This window comes from Aptenodytes patagonicus, chromosome 12, assembly GCF_965638725.1.
Source record: "Aptenodytes patagonicus chromosome 12, bAptPat1.pri.cur, whole genome shotgun sequence".
Lineage (NCBI taxonomy): Eukaryota > Metazoa > Chordata > Aves > Sphenisciformes > Spheniscidae > Aptenodytes > Aptenodytes patagonicus.
This window is the reverse complement of record NC_134960.1, coordinates 5,611,796-5,631,150: the sequence shown is the minus strand read 5'-3', so window position 1 is coordinate 5,631,150 and position 19,355 is coordinate 5,611,796. Positions and strand designations below refer to the sequence as shown.

Genomic DNA, 19,355 nt, shown 5'->3' with positions numbered 1-19,355 from the left:
TTACACCACCCGCTCCCCGACAGAAGGCGGCACCAGCGCTCGCGGGCAGCGCTGCGCCAGCAGCTCGGCGCGGCCTCCAGGGGGCGCCGCGGTGGCGGGGCGGGACGGGCCCCTCCCCGGCCCGAGCCGCCCTCCGAGGGAGGCGGCACCTCCCCGGGCCCCTCCGAGGCGGCGAGAGCGGCCATGAGACCGGCGCAGCGCTCCCGGCAGGAGACCCTGGCCCTGCGGCGGCAGCTCATCGGGTAAGTGGTGCGAGAGGGGGAGGCGCCGGCACCGCCCCTCGGGCGCGGAGACCGCTACCGCCGGGCTGCCCGTCCCGCCGCGGGGCGCCTGACGTGGCTGCAGGGCCGCTTCCTGCCGGCCCCGGCCCTGCGGGCGCCACCGACCGCAGCCCGGCGGCGGCCTCGGCTCTAGGCGGGGAGCGGGGCCCCCCCGGGGCAGCCAGCGCGGCCTCCCGCAGGCGTCCCCCCTGCAGGTCGGCAGCGGCGAGTTCTGGCTGCTCCGAGCCTGGCCCTCGGACGCCGCGACTGCTCCCGGGGCTAAAGCAACCGAGCTCCTGCCTCGCCAGAATTTAGGTTTAAACTAGCAACATCACGGGGAAAGTCAGTGCTGTTGGCGTGCAAAGCCCGATTTTACTGGTGTAACTAACAGTAATTAGCATTTCTTAAGGAGGGGGGTTACGAAACTAAAGTATAAAACCTGTACGATATCTAGCGTGCCTGTTTAAACTTTAAACTGCTTAGAAAGCATTTCCTGTCAGCTTAGCCGAGAGCACGACGTGGAGCTGAACCCACCCACCTGCAGAACTGCTGGAGGCTCAGCAGTGGTGCTGCCAGACGATGTTGGGCTAGGCAGAGGTTCTGGCTGACCTAGGCTGACCTACTATTATAGCCTGTCTTTCAGAAAACTTTTTATTACACCAAAAACGTGACAGAATTAACAACGTATGTCTGCCCAGTTTGACAGAATTAAGTACAAGACTCAGTTCCAAACTTCCCATTACTTGTATTGCCTCAACTGACCTAAAAAATTCTTAGTTCTGTAGACTGCTACCAGGAATGGCAGCAGAACTGTTACCTTTAACTGTAGGAATGCTTTCATATTGTACCTTATATATATTCAAAACCAAGGCTACTCTCATCTTTATATGTTTTATGAATCCAGAAGTTGGGCTGAAAGTAAATGCTGGAATTAGAATTGTGCCAGTTACACAAACCTAAAGAATACCACTCTGCGCATTTCATCTTTTTGTACCTGGTTTGCCCTGCTACTGGGAACAAAGGCCCAGCATCTCTTGAACAGTCAGGATAAGCTTACCAAAAAAAAAAAACCTGACTGTTTTACCATTCTACTGCCAGCTCACACAGAAAGTACAGGTATTCCTGTAGGGGAGGGATACTGAAGCAGTTCTCTTATTTTATCATTGTCTTTTGTTGTCCATTTGACAACAGCTTTGTATTTATGGTCAAATTATTTTATTTTTGTATAAGCAATCTTTTACTAAATGAAGCATGGAAGTTTGGCGTTGCCCTTCAGAGTCAAATCTCTGCAACTCCTACTTAGGCAGACCTGTTTTAATTTTACTTGCTTGGCAATTTATTTGAAAAGTGAAACAAAACAAATGCACTTAAGTAGACTCAGCCTTATAAAAATCACTCAAGTTTCCAGCTAAGGTTAGAGAAGCTTTATACGGATGTAACGATCACCCCCACCATGCTATCTGGAAAAATCAGGATCTTGGCAAGAATAGCAAGAATATAATAAAAACGATCACAAGGTAAGCGAAAGGCACCAAAGAGGTTTCAAGAACATGAAGGGCAGACAGCGTATACGGTAAGGAACTCAGATGAAACCATAGAGGTAAGTGCTATCTGTGGGCTGTGGTTAGATTCCTAGTGAAGGATTTTGAGTTCTGGAGTGTGTTTTTTCCCTGCAAGTCTAACAAAATTTGACTTGATCAGAGCGCAAGGCCCGTTCCCTTCCCCATCCCAGGCTTTGTTTTAGGGGCCAGAAGCAGGATGACAGCGTATGCTGGCAAACTGGGGAAATGTCTTTCTCCTGATTAACTGACTGAACTGAAAATATTACCAGCGGAATAAACTATGCGACCTTCAGAATTCACTAAGATTTTTTTGCTTTCTGATGCTTGCCATAGCTCTTCTTGCAAGCTGTTTTTTTCTAATGATCCAGTGAAGATCGTAAAGGCAAAAGGCCAGTATATGTATGATGAGAATGGAAGACGGTACCTTGACTGCATAAACAATGTTGCTCATGGTAAGTAAGTTAAAAGTCACGTTATTTGATACCATGTTTTTCTAAGCAGAACAAGGAACAATCAGTATTTTTTACCACTGTTGCATTGTGTTGGGGGAGGGGTTGTTTAATTGGAAAGGTGGGAAAAAACCTCTCTTGAGCCTACAGTTTGGGAAATTACGGTTCATATTTGAATTTCTGCGTGCATGAATATGCTTTCCAGACTTGCTTCCTGATCTGTCTTCCTAGAAACATACTTATCTAAAATTTACAGATTTTTTTTTCCCATGAAAGCTCAAGTAAAGCACCTAACTGTAAGACTAACAAATGGCTTGACAGTTTGTTGTATTTGTACAAGTTACTGATAAGGGTTCTGTCACAGGACCACTGCTCAGCGTGGTGCCTTATTTGTATATTATGAAGTAGCTGTTTCTTTCTTACAGTGTTTGAAATCTCTCTGAACGGTCAGTGCTGTCACTAGCACGTAGCAGGGCTAATAATTCTTTGATGGTAAAGCTTAACCTGCACATACCCAAACCCCTACCTAAATTATTCAAATGTCTAAATCCAAATACTAAATTAGACACTATTTGTTTTAGCATATCAATTTCCAGTATTCAGCTACAAACTATAAAATACAGTACCAGGCAATTTCAAACTTTCTGAGCAAAAAAAGAAAGTTTTAAGTGAAAGCTTTCAAGGTGTACCGACATTGTCTTCTGCTGACAATATCATTAATGCCCCACTGACGAATACGATCATCAGTGAAGACAGCTCTGTACTAATAGAGAAATTTAAGTGTTAAGTCAGGATGCGTTTGTTGATGAACACCACGTGTAATATGGAAGAACTCTCAAACTACTGTCCACGCTCTCTTGCAGTTGGACATTGTCACCCTGATATAGTAAAAGCAGCCCATGAACAAAATCAATTGTTAAATACAAATTCTCGTTATCTTCATGACAACTTGGTCAATTATGCAGAGAGACTTTCAAAAACGCTGCCCAAGAAGTTATGCATCTTTTATTTTTTGAATTCAGGGTAAGTAAGTGAGGTATATTAGAATGGATACTCTGTTTTCACTCATTATATACAGACAAGTAAAATACTTTATTATCAACAGCTAACTGCATGGTCTGGTGTGGATGATTAGATACTGACAAACCACATGGTTTGGGATTTTTGTTTTTGAAGAAACTGTGGTCCTTTTTAGAACTTCAGTGACTCTGAAGTTCATGTTTAGAAAGCTCTCTATCGGGAAAATAAACTAGCACTTTATTTAAGAAGGGTTTTATTCTGTTTATAAGGCCTTGGACTACAAAACATTAATGTAAATATTTACTGTATTAGTTTCTGGTCTGACTTGTCTTCTGAACTGGGAATTACTTCTATTATCAAAATTAAATGTAACAATGCATATTTTCTGCTTGGGGCAGGGGTTGTGTTCCCAAGCAAACTACAGCTTTAAAAAAAAAAAAACAAAAAAACCCCCCTGCTTCCAAAGTAGTTTCTGTACTCCAGTTTTTTAGATGGATCCTGTTCTGGTGAACAATCCTACCTAATGAGTGCTGATTACTAAGGGATCTGTATGTAACATGCATTGAGTTCTGTCTGTTCTCTGCAGATGCAAACAGCATTGCAAGGGAGGTCAGAATTTCAAAACTCAGATGTCCACAATGAAACACTTACCAAATTTTTCAATTGTAGATCTGAAGCTAACGATCTTGCCCTAAGATTGGCACGACAGTATACAAAACATGAAGATGTTATAGTTTTAGACCAGTAAGTATATTGGCAATTTTATCTACTGTGGGGTACAAGGCTCAGTTTTGGTCTGCTGTCTGAGCATTCCTGAAAACCTGTTGTAGTAAAAAGATTGTAATCGCGAAGTTGAGGGAAGTAATTTTTTTCCCCTCTGTTCAGTATTTGTGAGACCAGCCCAGAGAACTGTGTCCAGGTTGGGCTCTCCAGTACCCAACAGACGTTAACATACTGGAAGGAGGCCAGCAGTGGCCTGCCACGACGGGTAGGGAGCCATAAGAGTTCAGGAAAATTGGATTTGTTCAGCTGTAAGAGACAGCTAGAGGGAGATCTTACTGTAACTACAACTGTCTAATGGGAAGGAGCAGAAAAGATGGAGCCAGGCCTGAAGATGTATGGCGACAGGAAAAAAGCCAATAGACATAAGTTGAAACCTGAGGAATTCTGGTGATACATAGGGAAAAACTCTTTTTACCATGAAGGCAGTCAAATATTAGAACCGGATGCCCAGAGAGACTGGAAACTCCATCGTTGGAGAATACTCAGACATAGGCCAGACACATCCCTTCCACTTGTTCTGCAATCTTGTAATACCGCTCACGACTTACACTGCTGTGATTCTAGTCACTGGCCCTGGCAAACCAGTGACAAGAAGTACTGTCCCTCTGCATCCCCTATATTCAGATGTGCAAAAAAATCCAAATACTACTAAGGTGATAGATAGAAATCTCAGAGCTTTTCTCAGCTTAAGTGTGACTGTATTCCCACCAAGTAACAGAGCCTAGCTACTCTTTGGCTACCAGGAATGCTAATCCTAAAGAACTCTTGATACTGAGGAAATGACTGTCTAGTTCTGCTAATTGTTTTTTAAGTGCTTACCATGGACATCTGACATCCTTGATTGACATAAGCCCATATAAATTCAGGAATCTAGAAGGACAAAAGGAATGGGTCCACGTGGTATGTACTTCAGCCTGTAACTATCAACTACTTGTCAATTTAATGAAGTCTTATTTAACATATACTGAATATAGGATACTGTTCCTTTGTATAGGCTCCTGTTCCAGACACATACAGAGGACTTTATAGAGAAGACCATGAAGATTCAGTAACCGCCTATGCTAATGAAGTAAAAAATATTATTGAGCAAGCACATAAGAGAGGCAGAAAGGTAAAAAGTGATTTCCTTATCCATTTGTCTTGTCTTAGAAATAAGCATGGTTGACTGTCAATGCCATTCAGGATTACTGAGCTAAGTGGTATGGACTTGTCAAAAAGCACGCAAGAACCATCTAATGACAAAGAGCTTGCTAATTGTTAATGCAATTTCCACAACTTTCTGTATTGGGTTCAAAACATTACATGCTACATGTGTTTCAGGTTGCTGCATTTTTTGTTGAATCTCTGCCAAGCGTGGGTGGTCAGATCATTCCACCAGCAGGCTATTTTCAGAAGGTTGCAGAGTAAGTGGTCATTCATTATCTTAACTTTTTAAATTTAACATACTTGCTAAATATAGATGATAAAGAATTTCTCTGCCTGCTGTAGCATATAGCTTGATAGGCAGGAAATGGCCTATGCCTTCATGTTAGAATGTAAAGTTTCTATGGCAAAGACCTGCTTTTAAACATGTGAAACAGAATATAGGCCTGGAAGTTTACAAAGTAATGCTTTCTGCATGTTCTTAAACAGTAAATATTATGTCCTGTTTCCTCTTAAGAGACAATCTGTTACGTTACAGGCACATGCACAAGGCAGGAGGTGTATTTATTGCTGATGAAATTCAAGTTGGTTTTGGCAGAGTCGGCAAGCACTTTTGGGCATTCCAGCTTCAAGGAGAAGATTTTATACCTGATATTGTCACTATGGGGAAACCAATAGGAAATGGGCACCCTATTGCCTGTGTAGCAACAACAAAAGAAATTGCAGAAGCATTTGCAGCCACAGGAGTAGAGTATTTTAATACAGTAAGTAAAAAGTTGACCAAACTCTCCTTCTCTATGAGAGTCTAAGTATTAAAATTAGATAATCATGCAGTGTTTTATTATCTTTATTACCCACACAGTTACTGTTTAAATTATTTCTATCTTTCTAGTATATAACTTTCTATTTACTGGCTCCATCTGATATAAATGGCAGAATGCTCATTATATCACTGAGGCTACACTTTCAGTGACAAGATGGCATCTTTCTTCCCTTTCCCTGGCTATGTGTGTTCTTTTCCTGAACTCAGTTTGGAGGAAACCCTGTTTCATGTGCGATTGGATTAGCTGTGTTAGATGTGATTGAGAAGGAACACCTTCAGGCTCATGCCACAGAAGTAGGAAACTTCTTGATGAAGCTACTCAAGGAGCAGAAAATCAAGCATCCCATCATTGGTGATGTCAGGTATCAGTGCCTTATTTACATTTTTAGCTGCTTTTTGTTTGGTTCAGTCAGCCAAACTACTTAATCCAACTGATGTGGTTTTAAGAAATTCATTAAATCTGTGTTTTCAGCAAAACTCAACAGCCTGCTGTACATTAGATTAAAACAAACTTGAGCTTATCAAAAGTCTGATATACTTTGCCACTCTAGGCCAGTACTGCTTTACTGATTTATTAGTTGTTAAAGGAATTCACTTTCCTGTTTGAACTCTTACTTCAAGTGCATAAAGAACAGAATTAATGACCTGGATGGAAAATATGTTTAACATCATGGCCGGTGCTGGCATTCTGAGCAGATGAAAGTCTGTACTGTATTACTACATTTCTTCAGAACAGCAATACCTTTTCTATCACTAGCCAACCATCAGGTAATTCTCATGCAGTAAAGGTTTGGTCTAACAAAAACTTCTCAGTTTTTTTAGTTCACTTGCAGTTCCTTCCTCTGACAAAGATTGACTATTTTTATTTCTTTTAAAGGGGTTCTGGCTTATTCATTGGAGTGGACTTAATCAAGGATCAAGCAGAAAGGACCCCGGCCACAGCAGAAGCAGAGTATCTCATAACAAGGTACAAGAGACAATCATGTAGTTCCTCAATGTGCAAGGCAAGCACACAATTACTAAGTAACCTTGCCACTCAGTTGTTGTTAAAATTTAGCCAAGTGGCAGAAAAAGAAACCAGTCAGTGCAGAAAGGCATTGTCTGGACACCCTGCATGCTGATGCTTGTAAGTTTTTCTGAACTACATGCAAAGGTAAACATAATTCTTTGTTATTGCTCTTTCCAGACTTAAGGAAGAATATATTCTACTGAGCACAGATGGGCCAGGAAGAAATGTGCTTAAATTCAAGCCTCCAATGTGCTTCAATATGGAGGATGCAAAATTTGTTGTGGACACAATTGACAAACTACTAACAGGTAGTACAGATTGAAACTGCCTTATAGAGGGTTGCTGTTGGACTGCCTTAAACTCAGTGCCGAGTCTGCTTTTCAGAAGTGCTAAAATAGAGCTCAGATGATAGATGCATAGACATGGGAAAATGAGTCTTAGTCAATGCAAGTTTAGCCTTCACTTCTAAATTGTTCTGTTTTAAAGTTCTTTAACAAAGCTCTACTCTGCAGATGCATATGCCTTTTAAAATAGCTTTGCTTTGGCAGAGGTTGAAGTGTTTACCCATCTGAACAAGGGGAACTGGTAAAAGCTGTCCAAATTTCATTCTTGACAGCCATAATCTGTGTGTATTTGCCACTTTAGCTTTTTATACAACTTCTGCACACTCAGTATTAACAAAGTTAGTCCAAAAACTTATCTCGAAGTCATGAGTTTGCTAAATTGTTACTTATTCTCCCTCCAGATATGGAAAAAGAATGTCTGAACCAACAGAAAACATCCACTTGTTCTACCTGACCAGGTATTTATCTATGTTCACCCTTTACTATGTAAGAGCCAAGGTTCCTAAACGTAACTTCACAAGCTTTGTCACTGGCAGTAGAGCAGGACCAAGTTTCCTCAGAGATGCTTTTACCTGGAATTAGTTTGCAGGAATTTCTGGCAATCTAGAAGCAATGAACCAGACTTGTGTACACCTGGCATTCACAGCTACCTTCTATCAGAGTCTGACAGTGTTACTTCTAGTAACACTATATGTATTCATTTGTTTGCAGGCTAGGTCCAACATGTCCCAGAAAGGCCTACCACTAAAGCATGCTGGGAAGCTTTAAGAGTGACTGGGTTTAACCCTTGGCATGCAAGTGACACGCACATCAAGACAAAAACATAGCTTTTATGTTAGCTGCTCAGTGTCTTAAGTCTCCAGACAGATGCTGTTGCAGCTGCGTAACTACTTCTCAGCAAGTCTCCCCTTAACTGCCCTTAAGGGCAGGAACACTCTATATTCTGCATGCCACAATTTGGGAACCTCCACTTATGCCAACAGCTTTATGAAGAGCTATAAACAGTACTTTTACTACTATAGCTCTTGTTTTACTTAACAGTTGACTTTGACATAGTATTGCCTTCTGTTCTCTTGAGCATTTTTTACTATTTCATAGGATCATTTCAGGTTCATGACTTATCTCATGCTTAAGCACCAATTTACCCCTGTACTCAGAAATTTGTGAGGATCAGTAAGACTGAGTCCTATTAAGTCTTCCAAGCCTTGTAAATCTTAGTATCTGTTGAGGTCCCTTTATAGCTTGCTTACAGAGAACATCTAGCTGCCACTCATTTTGCCACACACATGAGTACAGTGTACGCTTACAGTTAACACCTCGGTAACAACACCCTTTGGTACACTTACTTAGTACTTCTTGAACCTACTCGGACTAAAAGACCAACTGAGTGTTTTTTAACTGAGTGCCCAGTAAAACTCTAGGTACCTGGATGGGAAGGTACCTAATATAATCATTGTAATCAATGCAATCATTGATCACCTCAACCACCATACTAGATTCACAGTGCTATGGCCCTGAGCTAAGGAGAAACATGCTTTTAGTTCAGTGCAATATTAGTATAGCAGGCACAAGAAAAATGTGTTAGTATTTTATTTAGCAAGTTAATGGAAAGACATACAGCTGTTTGTACTACTTATTCTTGAGAACAGAAAGATTACTCAACAGTGCCAGTTTAACTTAAAGGCCTAATGACTTAATGTGCTTGTCTGCAATCTAAACTAAGCAAGAAAAATGCCTTTATTTTCTACAGGAAACCAAGAACACAAAAAGCCTCTTACTAAGTACAGTACTAGTGTGACACTTACATATAATGTAAGCGAAAATGAGGCAATCAAGTAGGTTCCTTTTAATGATGCTTTTACAAAAAAACATTATTTTCTTTCCATAGGTTTCAGACAATGTTCAAGATCTGCTACTAAGAAACATTATTCTACAATAATAATGCACATTTAATCTTCATCCTAGCATGTCTTAGACCACATAACTGAAAATAACAAAATGAAAGGTAACTTATCTTGTTATTAGTAAAAACTTTAGAAGAAATAAATTTTACAAGAGCTTGTTTCAACTCTGGCAGAAGTGTGGAATTGGCTTTTATTTAAAACAGCATATCTAAAACTGATTATAAAGGAATGTATTTCTAGTAGCTACTATAAACTACATTTTCTAAATTCATGCTCTTTCAATTATGACTTTTGAAAATTAAGATGAGCCAATGGGTTCTCTTTTTTTATATCTGCTGCTACCTATGCAAACACCATTCTAGCTGCCAGTACACTCAGTCCTTCCCAGGCTCCTCTGACCAGTTTCAGTAGCCAGTTTCATAACAAGGTCCCTAGAAGCACTATATTCAACAAATATATAGTCTCAGTGACCAGATTAAGTCAAAAACTTCAGTCCCGAATTCACAACAAATGCATGAGGAACAGACAGCTGAGGGCCATGGCTCCCAAACCAGTTCTTACAAAATATTCTGTCCTCAAGAAATATCCAAGTAGGATTAGTAAATTAAGAGTACATAACAGCCATAAGCAACAACCTTGTGTACAAGCCCTTGCTTTCACTAGGCAATTACATGTTCTTTGTATCACAAACTTTCCATGCAAAGAAGAAAGGGAAAGCTAGCTCTGCATTTAAGTACCAGTATCCTCAATTTCTGCTTAAGGCCACATCACCTGTCAAGGAAGCATTACCTGAGAACCTACTTCCAAAAAGCACCAACGTAACAGCCAGCTGACAAACTATTGCTAATACACTAGCCAGAAATACTGCAGCAGTATGGTCCTGATACTATGCAAATTCCCTGTTGGAGGGCAAACTGTTTTCTAGAAAAAATATTCCGCTACCCCTTACTTCATAAGAAAACAAGTAAAAGGATGCAACAGAGTAAAGCATTTCAATTTTAAATCTTGAGACAGTAATACTTACTTAAATACTGTACTCATGTTTCAGAGGTCTGCAATTTTTTTATTTGCAAGTTGGGCATTAGGTTACATACTCCAGCTGTAAAGTTGTTGTGTCAACTATCAGATTTAAAATCTGCTGCATCTTTTTTATACTCAAGATTTCCACTTAACCCCAGAAAAGTCTTACAGACTTCTAACTTTACAGCAAGTTTTTCTTTTCAAGGACAGCCAGCAGGGAGCAGTATATTATAACCCCTGCAGGAATAGCTGCATCCCTTGTTAAAAAAAGTGAAAAGGTCACTAGTAACATCTGTTTATATATTGTCTTAGTTACTTGGTTTGATTCCACTTCTGGTTCCCATTTGTTCAAATAGAATTTATTACAAGAAAAATAATTGTCAGATCTTAGCTTTAAAAGTAAAAATCAAATTGATTACTGCAACAAAGATTAGAAGTTTACTTTGTGCAGCAGCACTTGCTACTTATTTATAAATCTGAAATTGGGACTATTCTGCAGCAAGAGAGGCAAATCACATGATAGTTATTGCCTTAAAATAGTGGTAAACTAGGCAAGAAATGAGAGCGTATTTCCAGCTGCTCACTCATCTCTAGAGAAAGAGCTGCCTCTTTAGAGGCAGCTCTGTTGTTTTTCCTCCCACAACTTTAGTGCAGGTTCTTTAGCCTTTTTTGATACCCAAAAAGGCTGCAAAAATGCAGACTTTGCATTGGTAATTTAATGTCTGTCTAACCTGTCTTTCAAGGCAGGTATACATACTACTAAGAACGTGTAGAAAAGTCTCAGACTCAAGATAGTGAAACATGAAGGAAGAGCAGCTAGCTTCTTGCACACCTCTTAGCTTCCTCCTGCAATGCTGTCTAGACTCCCAAGCCCTGCCTGAAACCCATGCCTCTGGCTCCTCCTAGCAGAGCCCTACAATGCAGACACTAACACAGTTACGCTGAGCCTCTGTACTTGTCTAGAACATGAGCCACCAGCATGCCAGCACAGCCTCCACAACACCTGGGACTCTCCACCCCAGTTCTCTTCCATAACCTCCAGGCAGAAATGACTGCAGTTCTTAGCTGCCACTTAACTGCAAGTGAGCACAACTACCAATACAACAGCCTTCTAGTTTTAAGATTAAAAACATTTTATCACAACTCTTCGTCTATCAAGGTACTGCCATGAACTAATTTCTGGGAACAGTATACTGGCGTTTTACTAATACATAAGCTGAAGAATGGCACAAGACACTAGATTACGCCTTTTTTATTTCAAAAGCTAGGATAGCTTCAATATCCATGTCATGGTGAATCAGAACACATGTAAAATACCTTACAATACATTAGATTCCAAAAAGGTACCAAAAAGTACAGTAAAATTAACACTTCCATTACAGGAAATGTATGACACAAAAACAATACAAAATAAAAAGGTGAAAAGTGACACTGGTTCCCTAAGATGCATCTCATTCTGTACAACTGGAGTAATGCAGAGTCCATAGTTAACTCCAAGAGGCAGTCCCTAGATGCAGAGCTGCAGCTTTAAGCAGACCCTCAAAATCAGTTTCAGTTTAACCTATTAATAAAATCATTAATTAATATCTTCAGCAAGGCTGAAATTTACACACCACACTGTCTAGACAACTAGTTATCTGTAAGTATTAAACATGTAAAACATTTCCAGGGAGCTCTTCCAAGTAAGATGCACATTTAACAGGCCATAGAAATTTATTGTAAAGTTAAATTTGGTACAGAACTGAAATATCCATCTACAGCATTGTATACAAAACCTATGCAGTCATTTTCCAAAAGAGACCATGCCACTGCATACCTGAATAAGTTTGATCAATATGGCTTGTAGTTATTCTGATGACCACCACGTCTTGGTGTCTTCCCATAATTTGCACTGCCTTGACCTATGAACAAGAAAACAAATGCATTAAACTGCTAATTAGTTACGCTTGCTTATACCCAATACAGTTCTCTTTACTTACTGTAATCATAGCCTGGTCCATATCCATAATACCCATATCCTGAATAATCATAGCCTCCATAGCCACCATAACCTTGCTGATAGCCGTATCCTTGATTCCCATAACCCTGGTTCCAGTAATTGCCATAACCTTGATTCCAATTTTGACTTTGAGCTATAGAAGGGAAAACCATCCACAAAATCCCATTTTAGTACACACAACTTATTTAGAATGTGTCCATACTAAAGTAGTGCGTGTAGTACTTACCGCCGCCTCTTCCACCTCTGCCTCTTCCTCCATAGCTACCTCTTCCTCCACCACTACTGAACTGTTGCTGCTGGTATACTTCTTTTGGCTGTGCTACCTTAATCTCGCACTGAAAATAAAAAACAAGGAAGAGTGTGTATACCGTCTTGTAGCAGCAGCACCCAACCTAACCACCTAGGAAAACCAGAGGTTACTCTAGAGGCAAAGGAGGTATACATGCTGTGCTCCGTCACGTGGCCAGGACTAATGCATATCCAGAAGCATCTGATTTATTGTGCCGCCTGGGCAACGGTAAGTCACTGTTGGCCATCCAAAGCAGGCCACTGCTTTCAGAGTATTTTATACTGCCTATTCTCTACTATCAACTCCCCCTTGGAAGAGGTGCTGAGGCCACCTCAGCATAGCCACTGCTCCTGTAGGAGCCACGAGGCTGCCCTCTATCCTGGCACAACCTCCAAGATGAGGCTGTTGCTATTGGACCACTTCACCTGAGCTGCGCTGAATGAACAAGGCTGAAAAATGCACCAGAATGAGTTTTCCTGGCAGCCTTCATATACCCTATGCACTGAGCATCTGTGTTGGACTGTACAGTACACCTACCAACACTTGAAATCATCACTTACCAAATACTGATAACAGCTAAAAACAACCAGAATTGACATTTCTAAGACAGGTTCCCAAGCTGCAGTTCAACCTGTCAGCCAGCTTCCTAGTTCCTGAATCTGTGCACAGCCTGAAATGAAAGCTACTGCTGCTATGAAAGGAATAACTCCCTGTGATAGCAGCACCTGAGCAAGCCTGGCTTGGAATTCTTCACCACAGGAGCTTTAAGGTAACCTGCTCTTTTTATTATCACTATGACACAAAAACAAGCCATAGTTACAAGATATAGATATGATTTCTCAGCTCCCTTGGCACATAAGCATTTGTCTCTCCTGAAAACAAACTACGGCTAACTACAGTGTCTTGACAGCTATCAGTGCATTAAGTTTGCCAAAGTTTATTCTGTACTGTGTCAAGACCACTCTTAAACTGAGTGCAATCTAAGTCAGTGTGTCAGACAGTATGACCCAGATCTAACAGGGCTTGAAGTTAGCGTATGGTCAGCACTGGCCATGGAGCAAGGGAAGAGGGGACACCTCTAGCCAGCACACATCATTTGCCTCCAGTCCTCTTCTCATTAGCTTGACACATGAGCCTCTATTAGCTGTTCCCACAGATGAGCAGTCAGCTATTCAGAGCATCTCACACCACTTTCACAGTAGTTCACATAACCGGCTGACCAGGTACAAGTTGCCATAAGCATACATTTACCCTCCGGATCCTTGTATTGGGTTTACGTGACAAGGTTTTGGTAGCACGGAGGGCTGCAGGGCAGGCTTCTGAGACAAGACACCAGGAGCTGCCCCCGTATCAGACAGAGCCAGTTTCAGCCAGCTGCTTACAAAGTTAGTGTCTGTAAGCCTTGAATTTATGCAACTGCTCTATGCTGAAAATAGGTATGTATCTGTTGAAATGGCTTATATTGCTAGACTGATACATAAACCAGTTTTTCCACATGTATTTAATGAATGCAATTAGATACTTTACATACAAAAGCCCCTAGAACATAGCAAATATTAAAGCCGCAAGTATTGGCAAAGAACCTCTGCAACTGAACTTACGGCAAAAAAAAACCCTGTGGTAAATTGCAAGCTGTCCTTATTGTAATTTGGGTACCTTGAAATCAGAGGTCTACAAAATCCCTTTCAGATTACAGATGTAGTGGAATCCTATGATATACTTAATATATATCATAACCTATGATATACTTAATAACTTGGGACAAAAATCTACAAGTCAAAGTTTCTACCTTGCTTCCACTGACGTTATGGAATTTCTTCTCCAAAACCTTCTTCACCGGATCCTCTTCCTTGAAAGTGATGAACACAAACCCCCTCCTTTTGTTGGTCTTTGGATCCATTGGAAGTTCAATTGCTTCAATCTGAAGACATGAAATACTATTTTCAGACTTGTATTTTAGCAGAACAGTTAAGCACATGGCATTTGGGATAGTAAAATGGAAAATAAAAAAAGGAAAGTTTCCTATCTATGCATATTATGCAACACCAAAGTTGCAATATTCTTTCTACACTAACATTGGCTTTCAGACCAGAGGTTTCCATTTTACAACTCTTAAAAACAATTTTATCATCATATAAAATGGTTTGAGTTAAATATCTAACTAGCAATGAAAGCATCTAGTGCAGTATGTGCCTTCCTTGCTCTCAAGATGGGAAACCTCTGATCAGTTACAGAAAGCTTGATACATCTGAAGTTAATTTAATTTGCAACTTGCAAATTGTTAGTAAACTAAACAGCAACTGGAGACTATATGTTTCAGTGTTTACTAAGATAACATTACATACCTCTCCAAACTCTCCAAAGTATTCCCTGATTTTCTCTTCTGTGGCTTCTGGGTTTAGTCCACCAACAAATATTTTCTTCACTGGATCCTTTTTCATTGCCATGGCCTTCTTGGGGTCAATTAGTCGTCCATCTAGCCTGTGTTCTTTCTGTTCCAGGACCTGAAAGATAGTTTGATAGGATTAACTCAAGCTGAAAAGTTTCCCCTAGAAGTTAAGAATCTGAAATACGAAGCTTAAATTCACCTTTTCAACACTCCCAGGTTCTTTGAAGAGAATAAATCCAAAGCCTCTGGATCTTCCTGTGTTAGGGTCCATCTTTATCGTACAGTCGGTTACCTCACCAAACTTGGTGAAGTAATCTTTCAAGTCTTTTTTGCTTGTATCCCAACTGAGGCCACCAACGAACATCTTCCTGAAATTTCAAAGAGAGAAGAGCTATTTAGATTCAGGAAGCACCACAGAAAAGCACATGCAGCAAGATGCTCACAGTGGTACAAACCTCAGCAGCATTGTCAGAAACGGGACCAACTGTTGAAAGTTACACGCTTTTGCATCTTGTCAAAAGCGAGTGATACTACAGGAGTGCACAAGGGTGGATTCCCCCCACAGGGGGGAGAATGACACAATGCACCCTGAAGTTTATCACAGGCTATAAGAAACAGTAAAACTTGCCTAAAATATTCCTCGCCAGTAACTTACATTCTTTCAACAGTATTCTGTTATTTGCAACAAAGCAGTATTGATTATCAAGTACTGCCAACTCAGTTTTTGGAAAGAACCTAGGATCATTCCTACTGCTTTGGAAGCATTGAGGATAGAATAAGGCATCAAAAGCAAAATACTTGAGCTCTTTTAGGATTTGGACAAACAGCTGTAAAAATTTTAGCTCTAAGAACGATTTGCAAAATTTAAACCAGGTATCTATGACCTCCAAGAACAGTCACATACAACAGATGGGACTTTGGACCTGCCTTAACTACTGTGTTGTGCACTCCTTCCTGCTTACTGCATCTAGTTCTATCTTTATCAGTACTACAGGAGTATCTCCACTATTAGCCTTTACTGTCATGAAAGGCCAATACAATACTTCCCTGCCCACTTTCCCACACAAAATATCCCCTGAAGCATCTCAAAGAACTAAATACTAGTGACATGCAATACAGAAGTGAAGCTAACAAACAAAACGTAGATCAGTCAATAAGGCACTTTTCAAATGCCCCACTTCAAATGAAAACACTAATAACATAACTGTATTTTCTATTTTCAGGGTTTCCAAGGTAACAAACTAAGCTTTTAAAAGCATTCGAGCCTTTTTATCTAACTATAGACTAAAGCAGTTTAAGTTGTCATTACTCTGTTTAGAGGCAACCTAGATCTGGCACTAGAAGCTAGCAGCACTTTAGAAACTAGACTGTTTAAATAAAATTGGCTTTTGGTGTTTATGTGTAAATTTGATTTGCTAGAACTAGCATCCATTTATGTTCAAAAGGCAACATGAGAAACAACTGTATGTGGGGGTTTTTTTGCCTTTTTCCTTAAAGTGGATGAAACCATATCCTTTGGAAGCTAAGCCCTTATTTTTTCAGAAGGTCAAGCTGTGCACTCTTAACCGACAAGTGCAGCATGATACATAAGGTGCAAGTAAAGTCTGCATGCTTGCAGCCATTACAATAGAGCCTTACAGAAAAGGCCTTACAGAGTTTACCAAGCCTTTCAATACCAGGTGAAAGAAAAGGTAACTTGACAGATTCCTTCTCATCACAACAGCTTACTGACCAAGCATGACTGCTATAATCTGTACAGACTGACAGTGGTTTTCCATAGCATACCCTGTCATCGACTACACTTAAAATGATCAAGAGAAATTCAATGGTTGGGGAGGGTGACAGGAATTTGTCTGGAGGTAGCTTTAGCTGCTTTATGCCGTCGGGTTGGGGCTGTAGTACACACACAGATATTGCCACATGCTAAATTCACCTCTTACCACAGCAGTAGATAATTACACTTTGTAATTTACAGTCCTTCGTTTTGTAATTGAAATGATTGATACCTACATATATTTAAATAACACAATACAGAGCCTTTGAAATTAAGACCAAATGCCTAGTATTAGGCTTTGCCTTCAGAGGCCACACAAACCGGACAACTGCACTCTTAACATGTAGTCTCTTTTTCCTCCCAAGTGTATCAGTGCAGCTAAATCAAAGCATGTTTCAGCTCTTAACAAAATACTCAGCAAAAATGTCAGCACCCTGAACTCCGCCTTGGACAGCTCTTGTTTTAGCACAGCACTCAATTTTCCACATAGGTCAATCTCTCTAAATAACTGCTTTTCTTAGAAGTTACATTTCACCTGGATTTGGGGTTGAAACTTGTCACCTCCTATGCGAGAAAGGGAAAGAGTATCACCCACTTTTCAGGGCAGAATACTAAAAACAGTAAAAAGAAAATTCACACACAGCTAAAAGGCCTGGTTCTCAATCCTTCTAGCGTCTGCAAAAGGTACAGCCCTAGCTGGATGTACGAGGAAACCTCGTGCAAGTCTTACTCCTTTCCCTTACAGCCAAAATCTATTACGCTACTGTGGCTTCAGCTCTCTGTTCAACCTGAGGGAACCGACCCTCTAGTTCAGGGCCCAGGGATAACAAAGGGAGTTCCAATTAAATACATGGGGTAGCTTGAATCACAAAGACCCACTTGACAAACAGGCAGGTAATTTTCAAGTCAAGCATGTATATTCATAAACAAACCAACTGCGTGAGGAAAGAAATTACTCTTTCGTGCACAAGGATGCCACTACCAAAATACAGCGAAACTACACTGACTCCTCCAGAAATCACTCGCAAGAGATAAGCCGTTTTCTGACAATGCTGCAAAGTAGTACACCAAAACCGCTCTTACTGGTTTAAACACACCGCACATCGTCTCAATCATGCTGTTTTTCCTTTACTCCCTCCAAAAATACTTAGCTTACCCCGACTAGCTTTCAAAGCCAGGATTTTTTTTTTTTATACACATTACACAAAACATGTTCGCATTTACACCGACGCCGGTGGCGATCGGTCACACAATCCCCAGAAAGTTTGAACCAGCCCAGCCTCCGACAGAAAGCGACTCCTTCCATCCGCTCCTTTCGTTAAAAAGGGAAAGGATGAGGAAAACGCGGGATACGAAGCGAGCCGAGGTAAGTCCCCTTCCATTTTACAGCGTGAGAAGGCAACAAACCCGCTCCCCGCCCCTCCCCCAGCCACCACATGGCGCCAACAAAAGGCAGCTCCAGAACAAAGGAAGCGCTGGTGCTGCAGGGCCGCCGGCTCACCGCCCGCCCGATCCCTCCGCAGCGGGGCCGCCCGCCGCCCTCCCCCGCCGGGCGGAGCGGGGCCCAGGGCGGCGGAGCGCGCCAGCCGCCCGCCTCGCTTCCGCTCCCGCCGAAGGGCCGCGCCGGGGCCTAGCGGCCGCGCTCCGCCGCCGCACATGGCGCCCGGGGGTGGGGGGGCGCGGCCTGCTCCCGCCTCAGCCCGCCGAGGGAGGCGCGGCGCTTACCCCGCGTCCTCCTCGTTCTTGCTGGCGTTGATCTGGTCGCCTTCGGCTCCGTTCTGGCTGGCGGCCGCCCCCGCTGTTCCCGCCGCCGGTCCGGCTCCTGCCGCCGCCGTTCCCGCCGTCGCCGCCGCTGCCGCCGCGCCCGCCGCCGCCGGAGCCCCGCCGGTTTCGGCCTGCTGCTCTCCGGCGCTCTCGGCCGCTTCGTGCCCGTTCTGGGTGGCGCCGGCGGCGGCCGCCAACTGCTGCTCCGCTTCGGACATGCTGCCCCGTCCGCAGAGGCGAGAGGGACGACAGGCGCCTGCAAAAGACGAGCGCGGCCCGCGGGTCAGCGAGGCGGCTCCCCCCGCCGGGCCGGTCTGATCCGGTCCGGTCCCGCCCCTCCCCCCTTTTCCGCCGTCGCCATCCCGCGCCGCTCATACTCACTTTAAAACCCGCTCCCAATAAAATCCGGGCCGGCCGGAATCGGATTAAAATCCCCCACGCGCTGGAGCTGACACCCCTCCCCGCGGCGCTCGGCTGCTCCGCACCGGCCCCGCCGCCACCTTCTCCTCCCCCCGAGACACGTACTCTCCGGCCCGGAGCCTTAACGCGTGGCCGCCTTTATACCGCCGGAGCCTCAGCCACACAGCAATAAGGACCTTCCTCGTTGGCCGCCGCCGCCTGTCATTCACGCCGTTCGGCGGTTCCTGTTGGCTCTGCTGCAGGGGGCGGGCGGGGCGCCCGGGGTGAGGCGAATGGCGGCCCGCGGGACTGGGAGGGAAGGCAAGGCGCGCGGAGGCCTTGCGCCTCTCGCCTCAGTGCTGAGGGCGACGCTCCCCGTCGCGGGGCGGCCGCGGCCCGCCTGCGGGGCGGAGGAGGGCGGCCG

General features: G+C 42.8%; 2 protein-coding genes across 7 annotated transcripts in view; one reads left to right on the top strand and one right to left on the bottom strand.

The window, feature by feature from the left end:
• HNRNPAB (heterogeneous nuclear ribonucleoprotein A/B) overlaps positions 1-18,983 on the bottom strand; it is a 31,233-nt gene extending 12,250 nt beyond the window's left edge. For 2 of the 5 annotated variants that reach the window (XM_076350370.1, XM_076350368.1), the window contains exons 1-8: positions 18,914-18,983; positions 18,494-18,788; positions 15,194-15,362; positions 14,951-15,109; positions 14,395-14,526; positions 12,543-12,651; positions 12,297-12,449; positions 12,134-12,218 (exon numbers count right to left, since the gene is read on the bottom strand). In XM_076350370.1, coding sequence (XP_076206485.1) covers positions 12,148-12,218; positions 12,297-12,449; positions 12,543-12,651; positions 14,395-14,526; positions 14,951-15,109; positions 15,194-15,362; positions 18,494-18,750 — 1,050 coding nt within the window. In that variant the 5' untranslated portion in view covers positions 18,751-18,788; positions 18,914-18,983 and the 3' untranslated portion in view covers positions 12,134-12,147. Of the gene's footprint in view, positions 1-11,553; positions 11,879-12,011; positions 12,219-12,296; positions 12,450-12,542; positions 12,652-14,394; positions 14,527-14,950; positions 15,110-15,193; positions 15,363-18,493; positions 18,789-18,913 lie in introns of those variants that run through there. The other 3 variants (XM_076350369.1, XM_076350367.1, XM_076350371.1) reach the window with 3 other exon arrangements.
• PHYKPL (5-phosphohydroxy-L-lysine phospho-lyase) lies at positions 177-9,461 on the top strand. Of its 2 annotated transcripts, XM_076350365.1 has the most exons (13): positions 177-242; positions 2,156-2,274; positions 3,135-3,294; positions 3,961-4,035; positions 4,887-4,974; positions 5,069-5,185; positions 5,395-5,477; positions 5,756-5,981; positions 6,248-6,402; positions 6,918-7,007; positions 7,227-7,357; positions 7,795-7,851; positions 9,282-9,461. In XM_076350365.1, exons 1-12 carry the CDS (start codon positions 184-186, stop codon positions 7,845-7,847), a joined length of 1,356 nt encoding a protein of 451 aa, XP_076206480.1. In that variant the 5' UTR covers positions 177-183; the 3' UTR covers positions 7,848-7,851; positions 9,282-9,461. The 2 variants fall into 2 exon arrangements, 1 of the variants encoding a protein (XP_076206480.1); XR_012996377.1 differs by lacking the exons at positions 7,227-7,357; positions 7,795-7,851; positions 9,282-9,461 and adding an exon at positions 6,662-6,808 and having other exon boundaries at positions 6,918-6,970.
• Positions 18,984-19,355: the final 372 nt, after the last annotated feature.